At 43.7% G+C, this 20645-nt stretch overlaps 1 protein-coding gene across 1 annotated transcript; it reads left to right on the top strand.

Annotated features, from left to right (window-relative positions):
• The first annotated feature begins 7410 nt into the window (after positions 1-7410).
• Positions 7411-9065, top strand: GADD45G (growth arrest and DNA damage inducible gamma). The gene is made up of 4 exons (XM_005530053.3): positions 7411-7547; positions 7671-7772; positions 7879-8092; positions 8394-9065. Exons 1-4 carry the CDS (start codon positions 7495-7497, stop codon positions 8502-8504), a joined length of 480 nt encoding a protein of 159 aa, XP_005530110.1. The 5' UTR covers positions 7411-7494; the 3' UTR covers positions 8505-9065.
• The last annotated feature ends 11580 nt before the right edge of the window (positions 9066-20645 follow it).

The following is a 20645-nucleotide window of genomic DNA, read 5'->3' as shown; positions in this document are numbered from 1 at the left end:
TTCTGGGCATCTCTGCAAAACAGCAGTACACAACAAAAAATTGTTGATCAAGTTATGTTAAGCTGTTAAAAAATTCACTTTGGCATTGTATGGAGCCATTCACTGGGAAAACAAACATCATCATTCAAATCTCTCTTTAATGTCAACCGGTTGGATCAGAGAGATAGAAAAACAAGGCTGTTTCTCAGCAGTTTCATTCTGCTGAAGGACAGGGGCCTATATGCAGGCATATAGCAGAAAAAAATTAAGAAACTAAGGTAACTGGGGATGAAAAACAGCTACATTATGAAAAACTTCCGTATTTATTTGCAACTGAGCCTTACTTGAGATTATTATTGACAGCATCTGGAAGACTGTGAATTGGCAGCATCTGGAAGACACTGCTGAGTGAATGGAGAGGTGGAATCTGTGATTTTTTATTTTCCTCCCTTTCTTCTGGCTTGAATTATTAATAAGTATAATTTTTTTGTGTCACTTATGTAATTTTCTAACCTTCCATCTGAAGCCATCCTATTAAGTAAGATTTCCAGGCAAGGTGTGTGCTCAAGAATAGTAAATCTGACACTGCAGACTTCCTGGCACAGAGGCTTCAATTGAACATGCGTGCACAATCTGTCCAATTTGGCCAGAAAACATAGGATTTACTGAGCTGGGTGTTATGCAGCCGTAGTGCATATGGGCTGTGAATGTGTCTAGGATTACCAGTCACACAGCAGTCAGCCAGAGCTGCTGTGAATTCACAATGAGGTTTCAGTTGCTGGACTTAATAAGACACACAGAAATCCCTGAAGAGAATCCTGAAAAATCTACCCTGATAAAATTCTGATCTGATAGAAAGAAAGCATTGCCAAGAAAACCTAGCTTTCAGCAGTTTTTAATGAGAAACCAAAAGAAAAGAGATCATCATGCCTTGCAGTGTTTCTGAGAGACTTCTGAACTGGGATGTTGCAGAAGGTTCCCTGAGGTGTTATCAGCTATCCCCCACAAACTGCTTTACTGCTTTGGACTGCCCTTCTTACCTCCAGTAGGATGTGAATGATGCAGATTTTAGCACAGGGCTGGGGAGGGAGCTGTCTCAGACACTTGCAGCTCACTGTAGTCTGTCTTTTTTTTTTTTCTAATGCACACTAGAGTGCGTCTCTCAGGAGTGTAACAGTGGAGATAAGCATGAAAAAACCCCATCTCCTCTCTGTAACTCCATTAGTCACTCCTGGTGGAGATGGTCTTGTTTAAAATATGAAACCCAAATATGCAGTGCTACAGCAAAAATGATAGTGCGGTGCTGGAGTGTGTCCGTGGAAGGACAATGAAGCTGGTGAAAGGTCTGGAGCACAAGTCCTGTGAGGAGCAGATGAGAGAGCTGAGAGTGTTCAGCCTGGAGAAAAGGACTGCCTAAAAGGAGGCTGTAGTCAGGTGGGGGTCTGTCTCTTCTCCCAGGTAACAAGAGATAGGACAAGAAGAAACAGCCTCAAGTTGTGCCAAAGGAGGTTTAGATTCCATATTAGGAGACATTTGTTGATCAGAAGGGTTGTTAAGCACTGGAATAGGCTGCCCAAGGGAGTGGTCAAGTCACCATCTCTGGAAGCATTTAGAAGATGTGTGGATGTGGAACTTAGGGATGTGGTTTAGTGATGAACATGACAGTGCTGGGTAAACTTGATGATCTTAAAGGTCTTCTCCAACCTAAATGATTCTAAGATTCTATATGTGACTGTTGAGGGATCACATAGCTAGATGAGTGCTGTACAGGAATCTAAACAGTAAATAGATTATTTATATAGAGGAAAAAGGCTTAAAGTTGCTAAATATTTCCATTTAAGTATTGCAATGAAAGCAAACCTGCTAGGGAAGATAGCACTGTGTTTTGAGGTACAAAAACTCAAACACTCAGAACTAGTGCAAGGAGTAGTGTTGCCCTTTTTAGTGCAAAGCCTGAAAAGATGACAGAAATGAGGGCTCTGTGCTCTGCACAACATGCTGTAATAATCAGGCCTATGCAAACAATTAAGTGCTCTCCATTCTATAGCATTTCACTTATATTTGTGAGAATACTCAAAATTTTTAACTAAACAGTAGAACACTTAATTGAGAAGACTGCTGCTTCTATTACCACAGCTTTTTTATTAACCAAGACTCGTGATATGCAAGGATTTTTTTGTTTGTTTGGTTTAGTTTAGTTTTGTTTTTCTTTGTTTTCTTGGGGTGGGTTTTTTTTTTGTTGTTTTAGTTTTGGTTTTTTTTTAAGAAGAAGCTATGAAAAGCCTAACTTCACTGCTTTCTCAGTAAGTTAAATATCCCTGTTGCCTGCAGATTGTGGATGTTTGGTCTCGGCTGGTGTCACTTCTGTGTCAAAGTGTCACAGAACAAAGTTTATGTACAGAGAATGCTACCTGGTTTAGGAGGTGTGGGGATCAACAGTATCTGTGTCAGGTTGAGTGGGAAGAAATAATATGAGGATTACATAGCTGACCTGTTGATCTGCTGGAAACTTGAAATCAGCTTGAATTTAACCAGAGGATTTGTAGACCCTCTTAAAACTTTTGTTCAGTAGGAAGGTTTTAAATTAGGTTTTTATTTTGTGAGATGCTCTACCTGGAAAAAGAAGCTTGCTGGGTGATTACAATAGGTCTGCAAGGGAAGAGAACTGGATGTAGGACTGGAGTGGGAGAGGGAGAAGCTCTAATGGATTTGGAAAGACATTGAGGGGGGAATACTCCATCTGAGCCAAAAGGACTGATCTATCTTGGTAAAGAGAGTATTTCTGATGGAAAGTCTGGATGTGCAGCACAAGCCAGGGGAGCACTAGACAGGTGAGCGCAGTGTGGGAGCCCCACAGCTGGGGTCTATTACCAGGGCTTGCAAACCTTTTCTGATGTGGAAGGTTTGAGTCTCCTCTCACTTAGGCCAAGAGGTAATGTCTGTGACTGCTGCACTTCAGCCAGAGACATGCTGTTATTTTCTCTGCAAAATGACAAAACTTATGTTTATTTGGTTTGTCATCCTTTTGCACTTTCATCTGTTAAATTCTGCCGGGTTCCTTGCCTTTGTTGGGATTGAATATGCTATTATTTCCCCTTTAATCTGTCTCTCACTTTTTATACTAGGGGACTGGTTTAGAAGCATATGATCGTCAAGGTTGGAAGGGGGTCTCTAAGATCATCCAGTACAATAGCCAACCGAGCACTAGCGCTGTAACCCCTAAATCACTAAACCACATTACCCAGCACCAGATCCAGATGCCTCCTAAGGACCTCCAGGGATGGTGACTCCACCACCCCCCTGGCCAACTTATTCAAATGCTTGACCACCCTAATAATGATATTTTTTTCTCTAATATCTAATCTGGTTCTCGTGTCTCAGCTGAAGGCCATTTCCTCTGGTCCTATCTCTGCAGGCACAGTAGAAGAGACTGACCCCCACCTCACTACAGCCTCCTTTCAGGAAGTTGTGGAGATCTCCCCTGGGCCTCCTCTTCTAGTGATGAAACAAACACAACTCCCTCAGCCATTCCTCATAAGACATGTTTTCTAGTCCTTTCATAAGCCTTGTTGACTTTCACTGGACAAGCCCCAGCACCTCAATGTCCTGGAGATGTGAGGGGGCCAAAACTGGACCTGAGGTGCAGCCTCAGCAGCTCCACGTACAGTAGGATGATCACCTCCCTTGTCCTGCTGGCCACACTATTCTTGGTTCAGGCCAAGATGCCTTTGGCCTTCTTGGCCACCTGGGCACATGCTGGCTCACTCTGAGCTGGCTCTCAATGAGCACCCCCAAGTCCCTTTTTGCCGAGCATCTCTCTCCCCCAGCGTGTAGGGCTGATGGGTTTGCTGAGACTAAAATGCAGAAGCTGGCACCTTTCCTTACTGAGTCTCATGCACTTTGTACTTGGCCCACTGATCGGGTCTGTCCAGGTCTCTGTAGAGCCTTCCTGCCCCGAGCACATCCATGGATCTACTAACACACTTAAGGGGATCTCTTTGTGTAGGATGCGTCAAGGTCTAATTTTTGTTTGGTTGGGTGGCTGTTGTTTGCGTTTTTTATTTTTTGTTTTTTTCTTTAAAAAAGTTTTTTTATTTTAGTATTTTATTTTCTTCCTGTATCTCCGTGGGAAGCGTTCCTGCCACGGGAACAGGAGGTGTCCCGCGGGTGGCTGTGTCTGCTCGGGGAGCCAGCAGCGATCCGGCGGGTGACCACGAGAGGTCAGCGCCGGCTTTGCTGCGAGCGCAGCGCCGAGCGGCAGCGGCACCTCGCCCGTCCGCAAAGCAAGGGTCCGAATTGAGCCTCGCCGTGCTGCGGGAGCACCGGGAGGTGACACTGGCCTTACACCAGGGCTGTCAGCAAGGACGGCAGAAACCACTCACTCACCTCTGAGTGCTGTTGCCATGTGATATTCACCGCCGCCCACCGTCTCCCCCTTGGCCCCTTGGATGATATGAAGCACTCGAGAGTTGATCTACCATAGGTCTGTGCCCAGCAGTTAAATGTGTTAAAAGCATGGAAGGAGAAAGACCAAGAAAGCAAGCAGTGGACACCGACCTTCACTAAAGTTCAGTTTGCTTATTAGTGCCAAAGGTATCACATCTGCAGAGCTGATGCCTTCAAACCAGGGACGAGACCTTGGGCTCGCACAGCTTTCCTTTCTACACCTCCTCTTCTGCGTCAAAGGCCCGGTGTTGATTCTGTGGTTTGAAATAAGCTGGATCAAGTATCTAGTAATAAATGCTTCATGGCCTTCAGCACCATCTGTGCTAGGAGACCCAGGAATAATGAGGCAAACTGAAAAGTGTCATGTCAAGAAGCCCTAATTCCAGGGTGCTGCATCACTAAGCTGCAACTGGAAGCTTGCATGTTGAAGGATTAATGTATTAATATGGTTCCATATATCACTTTATTATCTAAACAATTATATCTCTTTTACTATTACATATGCACTGTTCTCCACTGTAAGTTACTTTGGGTTACTAATTCAGATCTACTTTAAGTAACTTACACTTTTGCTGTCATGAGAAAGTCATCAAAGCCATAGCTGATATCAGCATCTTTCAAAGCTGTGAGTCAGTTCTAGATTTTCTACATATTTCATCAGAAATAGGCCTTTGAATACTTATAAGAGACATACCATTTAATGTGTCTAACCATTCAAGCTATTCTTCTGCATTCGTCCCCATTTATATACTTAGAGAAAAAAAAAAAAGAAAAAAAAAAGAGGCAGATATATGAAGGGTTTTTATCTTTTGAGAATGAAAGGTACATGCTATGTACGTAATGCTAATTCCAGCAAGTGGAGACAATTGCACTTGCCTGAATACAGGCCAGGAGATAATTTTCTGGGAACTTCTCACATCTATTTTAAAGAAAGCAAACTAAGAATTTTTGCCCTTCTCAAGCAAATTCAGACTGACAGGTCACTGCTTTGGTTTCCAAATCAAGAATACCTTTGAATGTTAGTAAGGGTAAAAAAGATTTTTAGGCTTGAGAATTGGTATTTACAACAAAGAGTTTTCTCCCCAGTACTGACAGCTCTGTAGACATCAGAGAAATATTCTTAGAGAGGCTGGATGTATCTGGCAAATATCATGCCTATGCTGTCATTAGTTTAAAATGGAAACTCACCAAGTGACTACTGCCAGGTCGAATGCTGTCACCTGTAGTGTCACCAGGGCACTAACTAGAAACAACTGGAAGTAGAAACAGGGCAGCTCATTAGAGTGGCTCAGTTTGAGAGGCATTTTGGGAACTGTGTTGCTGAAAGAGACTGAAACTACGGAGCAGAGTGCAGCATATACAGTCACAGAAAAGACGTGGTTCCTCCAGGACTCCCAGTGAAGTACTGGAAAGGGCATCCCCGGGTTTCAGCGCATTCGAACGGTGATAATGCGGCTGCAGGCTAGGGTACAGCAAGGGTGACAAGTTAGAGAGATCCATCTGTGCAGCCCGCTGGAGTCGGTGTGGACAGGTCGCAGTAGCACAAGTTACCCCAAGGTGGCTCTCCACAACCTCTGTGAAACTGCTTGGGGCTGCTCTGAAGCACTTGTCTCTCGGTGGAGACGGTGCTAACTGGGAGCTCCAACCTAAGCGTGTCAGACGCTGGAGGGACGTGAAAAATTATTTGCCTTTTAATATTTAGACTGTGCTCATTCACAGCGGGGATATGTGTTTTATTATTGCTTGGTTCGCTGACAAACAGGTTCAAATCTGAGTTCAGCAATCACACTCGTTTCACTCTGAATTAATTATGAAGGATACACTGTCCAAATTACAACTACTTATAGTAAAGCCCAAAGCCCGATTGAAAATAAAATCTGTTCGCTCACCACACACTTCTCTTCCCCCCCCCCCCACCCCCCCCCCCAATCCCCCAAGGATTACAGGCCAGTACAGGGTGCAGAAAGATTATCAGTGACCTCAGAACAGGTCTGCATCGGGGCTTGCAATCCTGCGCGGATGAAATCTACACAGCCTCCCTGGACAGGGAGAGAGAGCCTGCTCCGCTGCTCGGCTGTTCTCAGGGAGAAAGGATTTTTTTACATCTCATCTGAGACTCTTGATTCGCCTTAGGCTCATTGTCTCCTGCCTCCCCACTTGGCATTATTGTGGAGACCCCGGTGTTAATCGCTCCACAGGTTTTGGGGACTGCAGTTTGCCGTCCAAACTTTGCCTTGCCCTGGCCCTGGTCCCTCAGCCTGCAGAGCAGGGCAGCGCCGCAGCTTTGGACACCTCGGTGCCCTCATCTGCACTTGCTCCAGTTTATTGATGAGTTTCCCCTGCTGGGGCTGCCCAAACCGGACAAACGGCATTGCTGCTGAGCCGTGAGTGCTGAGCACAGGGGGATTATCACCTCCCTCGGCCGGCTGGCCATGCTCCTGTTCACACAGACCGGGGCATCGGGGGGCTCTGCTGCAGCTGAACATCACCAGGTGACTGCCCCAGACCTTCTCTACGGAGCTGCCCTCTGCCCTGCTGGTTACAGGAGCTGTCCCTTTGCGGCGTTCACGTTTGCAGGAACCATATTAATAAAACAAATTATTTATTTATTTAGTTAATAAATTTCCCCTGCACTGTTCAGATTTTCCGTTCCAAGTATTGGACACAAATCGCCCTACTAAATGCCAGTGCCCACCGGCGGGCGGTGTGCAGGCAGCGGCCGCGCTGCAGGCGCACCGCGGCACCCCCGGCTCGGGTCGGTACCGCCGGCACCCCCGGCTCGGGCCGGCGCGTGCCTGCGCGCGCCCCCCCTCCTCGCCCCACGTGGCCTCCCGGCACGAGCCGCTCTTTCCCGGCCCCCTCTCCCCCCCCCGAGCTTCCTCTCCGGCGCGCGCCGATTAGCATAATAAAGCCGCCCCTTTCTCCCCCGCCGACCAATGGGAGGCCGGGAGGCGCCCGCGAGGGCTATAAGTAGCGCACGCCTGGCAGCCGCTGCTTCAGAGCGCTCGCGGGGTGCCCAGAGCGAGGGCTGAGGGAGCAGCCGCTACTGCGCTGTGGGGAGTAACTGCTATGACTCTGGAGGAGATCCACGGACAGCAGCCCATGCCTGCGGGCAACGACTGGTACGTGCGGGTGGGCACTGGGGAGCCGAGGAAAGCGGATAGCGGGCGGTTTCGGGGCGGCGGTGGTGGTGGTGGCGGCGGCGGCGGCACCGCGCTGACCCTGTGTCTTCTCCCGGCCCGCAGGATGCAGGGCGCCGGCACGGCCCTCCACGAGCTGCTGGTGTCGGCGCAGCGCCGAGGCTGTCTCACCGCCGGCGTCTATGAGTCGGCCAAGCTCATGAATGTGTAAGTAGAGCGGCGGGGACAGGGGGAGTGTGTTAAGTCAGCCCGGCGGGGCTGCGGGGCGGCCGGCGCCGACCGCGGGACTCATCAGGCTGCTCCCCTCCTGCAGCGACCCCGACAACGTCGCGTTCTGCGTGCTGGCCGCGGACCACGAGGACGAGGGGGACATCGCCCTGCAGATCCACTTCACTCTGATCCAAGCCTTCTGCTGCGAGAACGACATCGACATTGTGCGTGTGAACGACGTGGCCAAGTTGGCGGCCATCGTGGGGCCCAGCGAGGATTCCGGGGAGCCGCGGGATCTCCACTGCATCCTCATCACGGTGGGTGTCCCGCGGGCGGCCCGTTCTTCCGCTGCGGGTGGTCGAGTCCTCTGGGCACAGAGAAAGCGCTTGGCGCACGGAAAGTCAGCTGAGTAGTTGTAGTAGGAGGAGGCAGAACTTCTCGTAACTGGATTTCCTCTGCTGTCCACAAGGGCAGCGTCTCTGCTTCCTGTCTTGTCTGTGTCAGAACAGAAACTTTCTGGAAGTGCCTCCAGTCTTAAGCTAATGCTTCTGTAAATATTACGATGACCTCAGCTGGCGGGCAGTACTCACCGTGTGCAACTTTTTTTCTTTCTTGCAGAACCCGAATGAAGAAGGCTGGAAGGACCCAGCTCTGGAGAAGCTGAACTTGTTTTGCGAAGAGAGCCGAAATCTCAATGACTGGGTGCCAACTATCCCCCTGCCTGAGTGATGGTCACCTGGTGCACTGGGGAGGCTGAAACCTTTGTTGCATTCTCAACGTGCTGTGCATTCACCAAAATGTGCAACAAGCTGCTGATTCCATGGATTAGCCTGGTCAAGAGACTGGATTAAAGTCGCTCAGACTGGCATGCAGTGGGCTCTTACAGAGGAGAAAGAGGAAAACAGCTCATCTCACCAGTGAGCCTCAGTAGGCTGCAACCGTGGAGAGGCTGACATACCATGGAACTGAAAGAAGTATTGCAAGTTTGGCTGTGTGGAGCTGTTTCAGAAGGGAGAGGGGAAGTTGAGGGAAGTGGGCCAAAACTTTCCAGAAGGACTGGATAGAGTACTGTAACTGGGAACTGTTGGTGCTGTCTGCAAAACACAGGAGAAAGTATCAATATTTATGGAGTATTGGGGATTGGTTATTAAGACAAATGCAGATATTCCAAAGCAGACAGACTTCAACAGGCCTCTTGGGTCACTCTGCAGATCTGTTTTAATACCGCAATAACTTTTATTGAAATACTTGCTGCTATTGAAGCTTTCATAATAAATTTTTGACAATTAATTTCTGGGAGTGTCTTGCTTGCTGGGTGTGGGGAAGCATGTCACTGAAATACCACTGATGTTTTGCTTGTGTGCTGTAGTCAAAGATCTACTCCACAGTAATGGAGTTATTACTTAAAATACTTTCCTGGGCTGGCTGAATGAAGTGCTGCTCTGTCCAAGTCGATAATTCAACCTTTTACCCTCTTGCAACAGCTGCTTATCGCAACAGCTTGCAAGACTAAGGAGTTGCATGGCTAATGAGCTCACTTATTGTAATAGGAGGTCTTTGTAGTCTGCTGGAGGAACACAATGCATGTTAGAAACATGGATTTTTAGAATACAGACCTCCAGTAAATTGCATCATTGATTCTTAAATATGACTTAGATGCATTCAGAGCTGGCATGTTTCCACTTGACAGAAGCGGCTTAAACATGATGAGGGGGGTGCAAAACTCCTTAGATGTCAAACACATCTAACATTTGCTTTGATTAGAATGACATCATTAAATCTAAAACTAGCAAATGGTGAATAAACATCACATCTGCCACAAGCTGCTCTCTGATTGCCATATGCTGTAACAATAGAAGCTGTCAGTCCAGAAGCCAATTTTGTGAAACCTAATTGCATGACAACACCAAATTAAGTCCAAAACAATTTAAGGATGGTGTGGCCTTTTTTAGAGATTCTGTCATGAAAAGTTAATATGGGTGGGTTGATTTGGCCCTATGTTAAGAGGGAAAACATCACCCCATTTTTGTGCACAAACTGTGCATGTGCTCCAGGACTTGACATAAAATGGCACAGTAATAACCCCTTCTCCACAGAGCAAGAAAGCTAAAACTACTCACTTCCTTTATAGGCACTAAAACCAGTCAGTTATCACAATTGCATTTCCTCTGGGCTGTCTTGCAGTGATTGACAGTAGCACTTGCTGAAAAGTGGTCATTTCCACTTGAGCAAGGAAGCTGCTTGCTCTCAGTTTCATTGTTCCTGATATGGGAAGTTCAAATTCAGCTCCAGCATTCCTGGAATATGCTTCCTTGTACAGGAGGTATCTAGCAGTGCTTGATACTTTGTTACTGTGTCATAAGAGGCTGCAGGCTGGCAGCATGACCAGAGCTTAGACTGAAGTAAACACTACGGGGGCCTCAGACGGCTGGAAGTATTCATTTTTGCACTTAAGATACTGGAGTTTCTGCACAGCCTGTTTTTCTACTTAACCTGCTCTCAGCAACTGGTGTCTGTCTATGAGTTTAAGAGAAATCACATGGAAAAGTAAGAATAAACAGCTCTGGCAGCTGTGATAACAGAAACTGCCTTTAAGGCAGTTGCCTCGATAGAATATATCAAGTGTGGGTGCTTTATTAGACATTTTTATATTTTTCTCTTAGCATATGCAGGTTTCTTCATTTTATAGCCAACAAACATATTTCTGCTTTTTGCTTGGGGCCTAATCAGTACTCAGAGCCAAGAACAGATTAAAGTGGACTGTCCTGAAATCAACTTTCATGTGAGGTGTAAGCAGTACTTTGCAGCCTTGAGTGGTTTAAACAAGCCTGAGAAGACAAAAGGAAGTTCTCACTCATTATAGACAGCTACGTAAATCATTGAAGTATAGCAGAGAGTAAGTGTAACTGGTCTATCTACTGAGGCAGTAGTCATAGTGGTACTGGTGGGAAGTTTTAACTTTCCAGCTTTTATGGAAGGAGTACACTCTGCAGCAAACAATGGAATTCGTGGGACAACACCAAAATACCCTTGTAAGGATGTTTTCTCTTGTCTCATAAAAGATGGATGACCTTCAGCCTTGTGAAAATATAAGCTGTGCCCCATGAGAGGTACACAATTTCTTATTTTAGTGACCTATACAATTCTCCTCAAATCCCTTCTTGACCATTGCAAATTATACAAAAGTGAGTTAGCCTGCAAATGTTATTAATACAGCGCTGCAACCAAAGGCAGCTCTGACGTGCAAGTTATGTGCTGCTGCAAGTATCTGTAATGATCAACGCTACTTAATGTAGCAAAAATTCAGCAGCTGGTATCTACATCTTTACATTCTCAGATATATAATTGTGCAAAGAGCAACTATACATTTGTTAAAGATAGAGAGTAGACTTGGGTATTATTGACTGCAGTGGGGACAGCTGGTTGGGAGATGGTTGGCTCACCAGATGTCCAGGATGTTTTGTCAAGTACCTGGGAGATCTGGAGGCTGGAACACTAGTCTCTTGTGTCTGTGATCAGTATGCCTGGAGTACTTTGCCTTCCCAGAAAACAGAAGTACCCAGGAGAGAGTCACTAGGGGTTTCCAGAACCACTGGGAGCTCTGCCAAGGTACACCCCCTCCCAGCTGTGTTGCATAGTCTGCACAGGCTGGCTTGTGCTGTGCCATGGTGGCCACGTCAAGGGGCTCTCGGGGGGAGACATAAATTAATAGATGTTAATAATAAAGGTGATTCTTTAGGACATGACCAGCTGAGGGACATGGCACAAGGTGCACAACATGGTGTGGAGTTACAGAGTGCTGGTGCTTCTGGCTTTGCTTTTCATCAGACTCTTCACTCATGTGCTACTAGGTGATAAAATCTGTGTTTTTCAGTATTGTCATCATCAGCTTTGGTATTGTGCTGACTCTATTTCTAGGTGTATTTTTTAATGAGGTGATGCATAAAGTCTAATTTCAAATATTTTTGAGCAACAGCTTTGCATTTTTTCTATGTATCTGTTTTACCACCTAATGGTAATGACTGACAGGAATTTCCCTTCATATGTGGTTTCCTTCTCTTAATGGTGTTTTCTTCCTGTTACACTTCTGTGCATCACTTTACCTTTCTCTCTTTGTGGTTACAGATAGTCATCTCTTCTGATGCCTGACAGTTTTATTTTGCGCTATATTAATTGCATTATCATCCTATCAGGATATATGTATGAATACTGGCACACAGTTGTGTAAACAATGTTTCCTCTCCTCCTTTTCATTTTTGGAGTAGAAAATACAAAAAGGAAGATAATAAATGGAATATTACGAAGAGGAAGGCAAACTATTGCACAAAATAAAGTTTGAATAAAATCTGTGCATATGCTAGATGATATAAACAGTGTTTATAGCTCTGGATGCTCAGGAAAGGAGCTTGGATTTCTGCAGACTAATAGAGTTTTAGTTATAGGTGGAGGCTGTTTAAATTAATGTTTGTTCTGTAAGGAGAAGGTCTTTGCAAAATTGCTAGTGTCAGAAACATGCCATGGCACTGCTGTCTGACACGTAAGGGAGACCTGGCTCATCTCACCAAACCTATTTATGCCAGCTCTCAGATCCCCTGACATCAGGAGGAAAGAGCAGTGTGTGCCCATGTTAAAACATGTTAAATATGCAGACAGTATCTTACAAGTGGAAGCAAATGCCATTGCATGCGTGTCCAAGAGAGATGCATGGAGAAGGATGTGTGACCATTATATTCCTTGTAGGGGCACACATTGTGGACAGCTGAGCTCATGACTGCATCCACAAGACTTCATTCACTGCAAAGCAGCAGTGGCAGGATCCAAGGCTGGCAGAGGGATGGAACTGTACAGACAGTACATGCACCTCACCAGAGCCATTCTTCCTACAGGTTTTTTATGAAAATTGCTTTTCATTCCTGCTTATTCCTTATCTATCTCATGATGGCAGGATTTTACTCACTTAGTAAAATCTGAACATGCAACAATAGGATATGGAGAAAGCTGTGTTCTTGTATAATTATTTCATACTGAATGAGTGAATGCTTGTATCCTGCATCATTCTGCAATAAGATAGTGTTATACACAACATTGTTACTATTGGAATGTATGTGAAGTATTGATTTGAATGTATCGATATCTCTAAAAGTATCATCAAATCGCATACATCACAGTTATAGTAGTTAAAATATTTCCTCCAGTTTTCCACTGCACTGGCATATGTTTATTTTGCCATGCTTATTTTCTTTTTATGCCTGAAAATAACATAAAGTTATTTCCTTCTGTATGTATAATCCTCTCTGTAAAGCTGACTTTACTTTGAAATCATGACCTTGCAATGTTAGTATCAACACACACTGCTAATTCAAAATTAGTTTGTTAAACTATTTTTTTTTGTTTGTTTCGGTTTGGGGTTTTTTTTGGCTTGGTTTGGTTGATTGCTTGTTTTTTCCCCTGGATTTGAGAGATAGCTGTAGAAAATAATACGAAGTTTAGTTTCTTGTTTTCATATTGCCTCTGTGCTACAACTGGCAAGAAAAAAAGCTATTTTTAAAAAAACCTGTTATTTTGACAAAAGCTGTTATAACCCTGGTAGGAAGTACCATGTATTATAATCAATTGCATAATAGTGACAAAGTTTAACAAGAAACATGTAATATGAATTTTAATATAACAAGGAGTTTCTCTCCCACTAGACCTTGAATTAAAGAATTTTCAGAGTGGGGAATTTGAGTTTTGCTTCCTATTCCCTTTTGGGGAATTCCTATTCCCTTTTGGGGGTATCTAAGCTGTAGCACTGCAACAGCTTTCACATCCTATTGAAGCCAGCACAAAGCAATGGTGTTTAGTAACCTCTATTTAAACGCACAAATAGCTAAATTTCAAATTTGTGTTGCAGAAACAAGACATGTACTAAGTGCATTTAGATACAAACATACTGAACTGTGAGTCCAGAGCCAAAACTCTCCCGTCAATCAACTTATTTAGCTGCATAGCCATAAACTTGCTTACCAGATTGAGGCTTTGCTCCTCTGCTTAAGAATGTGTATGGTAAGGGCACAGCTGCATTAAATGTTTTAGCTTGGATCAGTCAAGTGGCTGGAATGAATCTATGCATCTTCTCCTGCTAGCCTGCTTTGGTTCATACAGCAGAACAGAGCTGGCCCATGCAAACAGGATTTCTCTTGGAAGAAACCAAGCCAGAAGATATAGTCTAAGGGACCATCTAATGCTTTCCAGCTGCCATTGAGCATTCAGTTCACGGGACCACAGTTGAGGTACATACAGTACAATTATTTGCTGATTAAGAGTAAATAGGCAAGCCTTGGCCGTCAAAGAAGAGAAGTACGTTGGCCTACTTTTCACAAAAGGAGTGATTTTAGTGTAATACACATACCAATTTGTTTTAAACAATTGCATGCTCTTGAATTAACAGGGTTAAAAATCTGCTTTGGCAGCAGCTTGCTGAATTTAATTGTTTCTGAGGCAAGACCGATGAATGGGACTATTTCTAGAACTGGTTGCCAAAGGTAGTTTTTGTAATAGGCCAGCACTGCCCAACTGGCAGCGTCAGGACAGCTTTTCCTGGCCTGATGCCTTTGTGCCCGAGGAGCAGGTGGCTTGATGAGCCACAAGCTCCTGCCCCACTGCTATGCCACCCCATAGGACAGACAGCCACGGCATGAATCCGTGCTGGCCAAAGCAGGGGCTGGCCCCCATGTGGAACCTATCCACCCCAGTTGCCACTCATTATGCAGCTGGACTTTCTACACAGGTGCAATGCTACAAAATGCTTGCAGATGATTTCCAGATGACATAAGGATGAATAGGACCATACGCCAACAGAAAACCTTACATTAAGATCTGAATCCCTGAATTCAGTTGTAGCAATGCCACAAACAATTTTTAAAATATAGTAAGTGCAAGGTGATGCATCTTATTGCATGGTAAGAGATTGTGGCTACCAAGTGAGAGACTATGGGATGTTACACCAGTGTGGTCTTGTCTTTGGTCCTGTATAACATTTCTGTGCTTTACGTCTGCCTATGTTTAAAGCAACCTGCTTACTCTAAGCTGTTTTCCCAGATATAGGGGTTAATGCAACAAAAAATGCATTAATGTCAGTAGGTGCTTCTGTGCTGTTGAAGGTATGTTTATGGTATGTGAGGAATGAAGCTGTGGTTAAAAATTGAAGGATACTTTTTCCAAAGTATCAGTTGCATTTTTTGCTAATGCAGAGATTCTCTCTGTCTCACTTTTCTGCACTGTTTCTGTAGCATTATATAAAAAAGTTCTGTAGTTCTTCAAACAAACAGAATTAGAGGATGAAGAAAGCAATAACAAGCAATGCATGATTTGTACTAAATGACCATCTTGTCTGGAAGCTACCCCTCCTGCAGAGGAATGATAGAAGGGCTGTACACAGCCTACCTTGTCTGGGATTGGAATCACTCACTCCCACTGACAACAGGCTCAGCCTTGCATAGGTCACCGCCTCATGAAGTCAGACTGTATTGTACAAGTGTAAAAGCAGGTGCTTTTGATTGTATTATGTGGCCACGGGTAATAGAAGCATGCTTTCTGCCTATTAAAAGTGATGACAGAAATTGTTCCAGGTCTCTCCAACCATCTGGCCATCAAGTCTAATTTACAGCAAAGGTAGATTGCATGGCTCTCTGGAAAGAGATGTTTTCCATTTCTGAATCTGGTTTCTTGATTTTAATAACTTTATAAAAAGTGCTGCTTTGCTTTTATAACATCTAAATCAGCTTTCAGGCATATAGCCATTCTCCATGGCCTGTAAAACATGTGAAAATGTTGTTTAATTGGGAAATACGTTGTGTTTTTATCCCCATGCTAAGGTACATCTTGAATTCTATATTTTTCTTCTCTTCAAGATATATATAATATGTAAAATAATTCATAATTTAGAGCTAAGCCCTGAGAAGCACTGGAGGAGCTGGCTGGCTAAATAAAAAAACTAGATAAATAACACTAGCACTGAATCATGGTAGCTGTACTTGTAAAATAATTTGGACATATTTCCATAAAAGAAGCATTGCATTTGACTAACACAGTACACATATCCTTGTCGAGTGTATGCAAATATCTTCTCACCCATAAGCATTGGTTCTTATAAACGTAGGAAGAAGATGCAGAATGATTCAAATCTGACACTATATAAATAGGTTTGTATTTTGTCTCTGTGTGCTCTGCTCTGTCTTTTGTCAGAAGAAAATTTACCACTAGAACACTGCTGCAGAATGGAATTCCCTGGTTTGCCTCTCTCAACAAGCCTGAGTGTTTCAATAGAGGAAACAAACCAACAAACTCGATACTGTGCTATGAAGGTCTGCCTGTGTTGCACAGTTCCCATGGGGCAGGTCATTTAGTGGAAAAACAATAGCAACCCTCAGAAAACTATGCAAAGGGTTTCTCAACTCTTGTACCTCCTCTACACGTACTTCTAGACTGCATTTTCAAACAACTGTTTCTGTTGTGTTGTGTTTTCAACAGTTGTCAGTTCACTTGGTGTCAAGGGCTCATGGTTTGGCATCTGACATGCAGGAGTCAATGAGGTAGCAATGAATTTATTCGAGCAAGAAAGGAAGGAGTTGAGCAAGAGCAGCTTACCAAGCAGGTAAATGTAACACAGCAAGGAGCTTTACAAAGCAATGGTATAATAAAATGTTGGTGTCCTAAATATTCCATATCTAGCCACTAAGAAATACATGTTGCTCTGTTTCTGGTTTGCCAGAGGAGCTTAGTGGTGCTCTACCTAGCCTGAATGCAGAAGCAGTGTAACTCCCTTTTAGGGAAGAACAACTGTAGATAGATATCTGAGTGGGAGCCATTCAGGTATTGAAATGGTCACTGGAGTTTGGTGACAAAAAGAGACATCCCATGCCTATGACTGCAGGACTGAATACTTTATATGAGGCTCCACAATGAATGTTTGGGCCAACTGGACCAGAACTCTTGAGAATAACCAAGTCCTACAAGATCTGTAAAAGCTGTTATCCAGATAGATGAAAACACCTGTATCCTGTCTGGTGCCAAGCCTGCTGCATGTGCTCATAACTTATTCCATATTCCAGAAAATCATCTTTGGAGAAAGGATTTCTGAATGATTCAACTTCAGAAACAGAATCTGGCAGCGTGCACAATCAGTCCTTAAGTAGGCATCTAGGAGAAAACAGGCACAGAGCTTGTGGATGTTATAACAGCATCACACTGCATCACACCAGTTACACGAGAGCATCCACATGGATCTGAATGCTTTGTTGCACTGATGCTTTGTTTACGAGGTAAATATTTGACTGGCCCTTCTGTACCTTCACCTGAATAACTAATAACTTACTGTGCTATGTCATTGAAGCAAATTGCAGTGTAATTATAGTAATAAACCCATGCAGGCCCGATCCAGGAGGACCCTGTGGAGAAGATGCTGGAGCATGCTCTGCTCCCAGAAGAGCTGACGTTACTGTACAAGCCTTGGCTGGTTGAGGACATTTTGCAAGAACTGGTTCCCCACCTCCCAAACCTGCATTTCTCCTCCTTAGGCCCACATCCTGTATTGCAGTCTCTGCAGAGCCCACAGCTTCAGACACATCTGTGCAGCTTCCCTGTTCAGGAGCAGGTAGCTGCAGGCTTTCTAGGGGCCTGCCCGTAAGATCTGGTTGTCCTCTTGAGGTTTCTGCAGTGCCTTTTTGGCAGGGGCTGAAGTTAAAGCAGGATGGGGTAGGAACTATGTCACTGCTGTCACTCTCTGAGAAGCCAAAGGTGTAGTGGCCTCAGGGGTGTTTTGGCCCCAGGAGTCCCGATGTGGCCAAACTACGCAGTCCACCCACTGTACAGCCCCACGGGAGGGGAATGGGCTTCCTCTCTGCCCCAGACTCACAGAGCTCCCCATTGCCCAGATGATTTATCTACACTGAGCCAATTGCTTGTCTGCTAAAAGTGTAACATGGACAAGTTCCCCATTACTCCTTGAAACTATGAAGAATATCAGAACACTAGTGGGAAACTTCAGAAGCAGCAGTTCCTTCCACAAGCTGGAGATAAAATTACCATTAATGATAAGTGCAGAAGAAAGCAGCCACCCGATTCAGCTTCTGGAGTAACATTCTAATCTGCCACAAGCATACGGTTTACTGAAATGAAAACTAAATATAACCCACAATTGAGATTACCAAACATACTTATATAAAGCCTTTCACAGAAGCAGCATATCAGCTGGTAGGGGCTGTTACTAGAAACTAAGGTTTCTTTGTTTCTTAGCAGCAGATGATTTCCTCTCCTGGGGCAATTATGCAGCCTAATTGCCTGTAATAATCACCCCTGCTAGAAGTGCCTTAATTCCCTCCCTTCTCCTTTTTTACACTCCTTACTGACTTTCTGCTTCCAAGTAGCAGAGATTGACTTTACACAGTTAGAAAGCACAGGAAATATTTAAGAATATATGTTGCTCTTTAATCTAGTGATCCTTTTTGATTCAGTCATTGGTACCTAAACTGTTATTAAAAGGAAAAAAAAATTAAAACAAAAGAGAAAAATTATAGTGCTAATTTTGAGATGTGACATATTCCTGGAAGATAAATTGTCCTTCCAGTTTGTCTGGGGTGTATTTTTATTTTAATACTTCTTTGTATTTATTCTTTTTTTAAGATACCAATTAGATGAGGTGTACCAATGAGGGACTCTGCTAGGCTGCATTGCAACAAGTTTTAAAAGTAAACCAGAAAAATCCCTAAAAAAAGTCATAGGGTATACTGGGCATTGGCAGGACGGATTAGGTAATATATCTTTGTCACTACTGACTTTTCTGGTTCCATTTAGATGTTACCAGTGTTTTCTTTCTTACAGATAATGTTGTAGCAATACCTGATTATTCATAAATACATTTTCCAATATTTACATGGATTTTGAACAGTGAGCAATAGCTTGATTTTTGGATGAAGTTCAGCAAGATATATAACCACACAGGTTCAAAACAAAGGTCTATCCTGCCTAATTTTATTTTTCTCTTGCTGACAAAGATCAGGTGTCTAGAGAAAGGTATCAGAAAAGGGGAAGCCCTTAGGGATTCTTCCAACGTGTGAAGCTCCTAAAAAAATTGCAGCCCTGAGAATTTCTGTGTCTAGCACAGCAGTAACAAGATATGTTTTCAACATAACTTATTTAGAGGCTGAATGCCTGAAATTCAAGTGCCGGAGATAGATACATGGCAAGTGTGTGGTCAGAATAATAGTAAAAATGTTCCAGAAATACAGAAAAATAGAGTTTCCAGGTGGAATGTATAAAGATATTTTACAAGGAGATTGCACATCTCCCTGCAATTTGTTTCTGTAGATCCTTTCTTCCTCAGTAGAGTGAAAGGGAGAGATGCATATTCTTTGCCCTAAAAGGCAGAGATATCATTGCAAGGGTCCAATAATCATGCCAGTGAGTATGACTTTTCCAAAAGAGGATTGCAGCCTTCACTATTAATTTGGTCTGGAAGAAGGGCCTTTTATTCTGCTGAGAACTCAAGCAGGGCTATGCTGCCTACTAAGGAAAAAATTATTGCTATTCAATGTATGCTTTTGATAGTAGTATTTTGATAATTATTTAATGCGTGCTATTGCCACTCATGAAAGAAAAAGAGCAACCATAACAACCTTATAATTGCCAAAGATGAGTAATAAGGTTAAATGGTATCTGATTAATGCAGGCACACTTAAACTACAGGAAGAGAGACAATTAAACTTTATTTGGAGAAATTAAAGAAAAAAAAAAAGTATAATCAGAAATCTTTAGGGGGCATGGGAAGTGAAGTTCTATCTGTGTGTCAGAAAAAAGTTGGTTTTGGTGTGATTGGAAAGGGACTGCTCTCTGTGAAAAGCTGGATGCTTGGATGCATCCAAGATGAGGATGTGGGTGTATTCAAAGAAGAGGTATAAATATCTTACAGCTTAGAAGTTTAACAAAAATACAAATGTCAATTCTTGAGATCCAGTGTGTCAAGATGTTTTCCAGTGTCATTGAGTTTCACCAACTAGAGGGTTTTACTAAACGAGTAAATACTGATATTTATACAAGCTGAAGAGACCCCAGGGATACCTAAAAGTCACTTTGGCAAGGTGATCAAGCTGGTTTGCCTACTGACCCATCTCAATATATAGGGCTGTATTCAGACAGGCATTAGGTTCTCTGGTAGTGGTGGGACTGAGGTCAGAGGGGACTTTGAAGGCAAAGACTGCAGCTTGTTTCCTGAATTCAGAATTCAGCCTGTGGACCTGAGCGAAGATGCAGGAAGACAGCTGCTGTCTGAAACCAAAATTAGGTTTTATCTACAGCAAAATGCCATCTCTATTAGTTTTCAAGAAACATTTTCATCTTTAGGTGTTTGCCTAGACAGTATAGATATAGCATCAATAGACCCCTGGTGCTGTAAGTAAGCAGTGAACCCTGAGCAATCAGGAATCGCAAGCTTAGGAACAGCTGACAAAATTCTGTCAAATAAAGCTGAGTAAAATCCTGAAGGGCTTTTTCCTCCCACCCAAATCATACAACAGAAGCAATGTTGGTTTAGGCCCTATCACTTTACCTGTACAGGATCACTAGTCGTATTAGTCATTGCTGTGTGGCTTGAAGAGAGATGTGAATGAAACTGCACAAGATTTAATTCTAAGCTCGTCCTTTTGTGAGGAGTATCAGCCTGTTGTTGTCACAAGTTCCCCCAAACAGAAAAACTCTTGCCCTTTCTCTGGGAGCATCTAATTTCTTGGACATTATTTTTCAGACATAAGCAGAACAGGGCTGGACATTTGAAATTGCTGCATTTTGCATCCCCCTGAGAGAACCAGAAAACCCAATATAGATTAGGAGAACCTC

This window comes from Pseudopodoces humilis, chromosome 4 (genome assembly GCF_049639895.1).
Source record: "Pseudopodoces humilis isolate 2021_Gansu_Grassland_sample_001 chromosome 4, ASM4963989v1, whole genome shotgun sequence".
Lineage (NCBI taxonomy): Eukaryota > Metazoa > Chordata > Aves > Passeriformes > Paridae > Pseudopodoces > Pseudopodoces humilis.
Note: the sequence above shows the minus strand (reverse complement) of the source record. Positions and strands in the feature narration are given on the sequence as shown.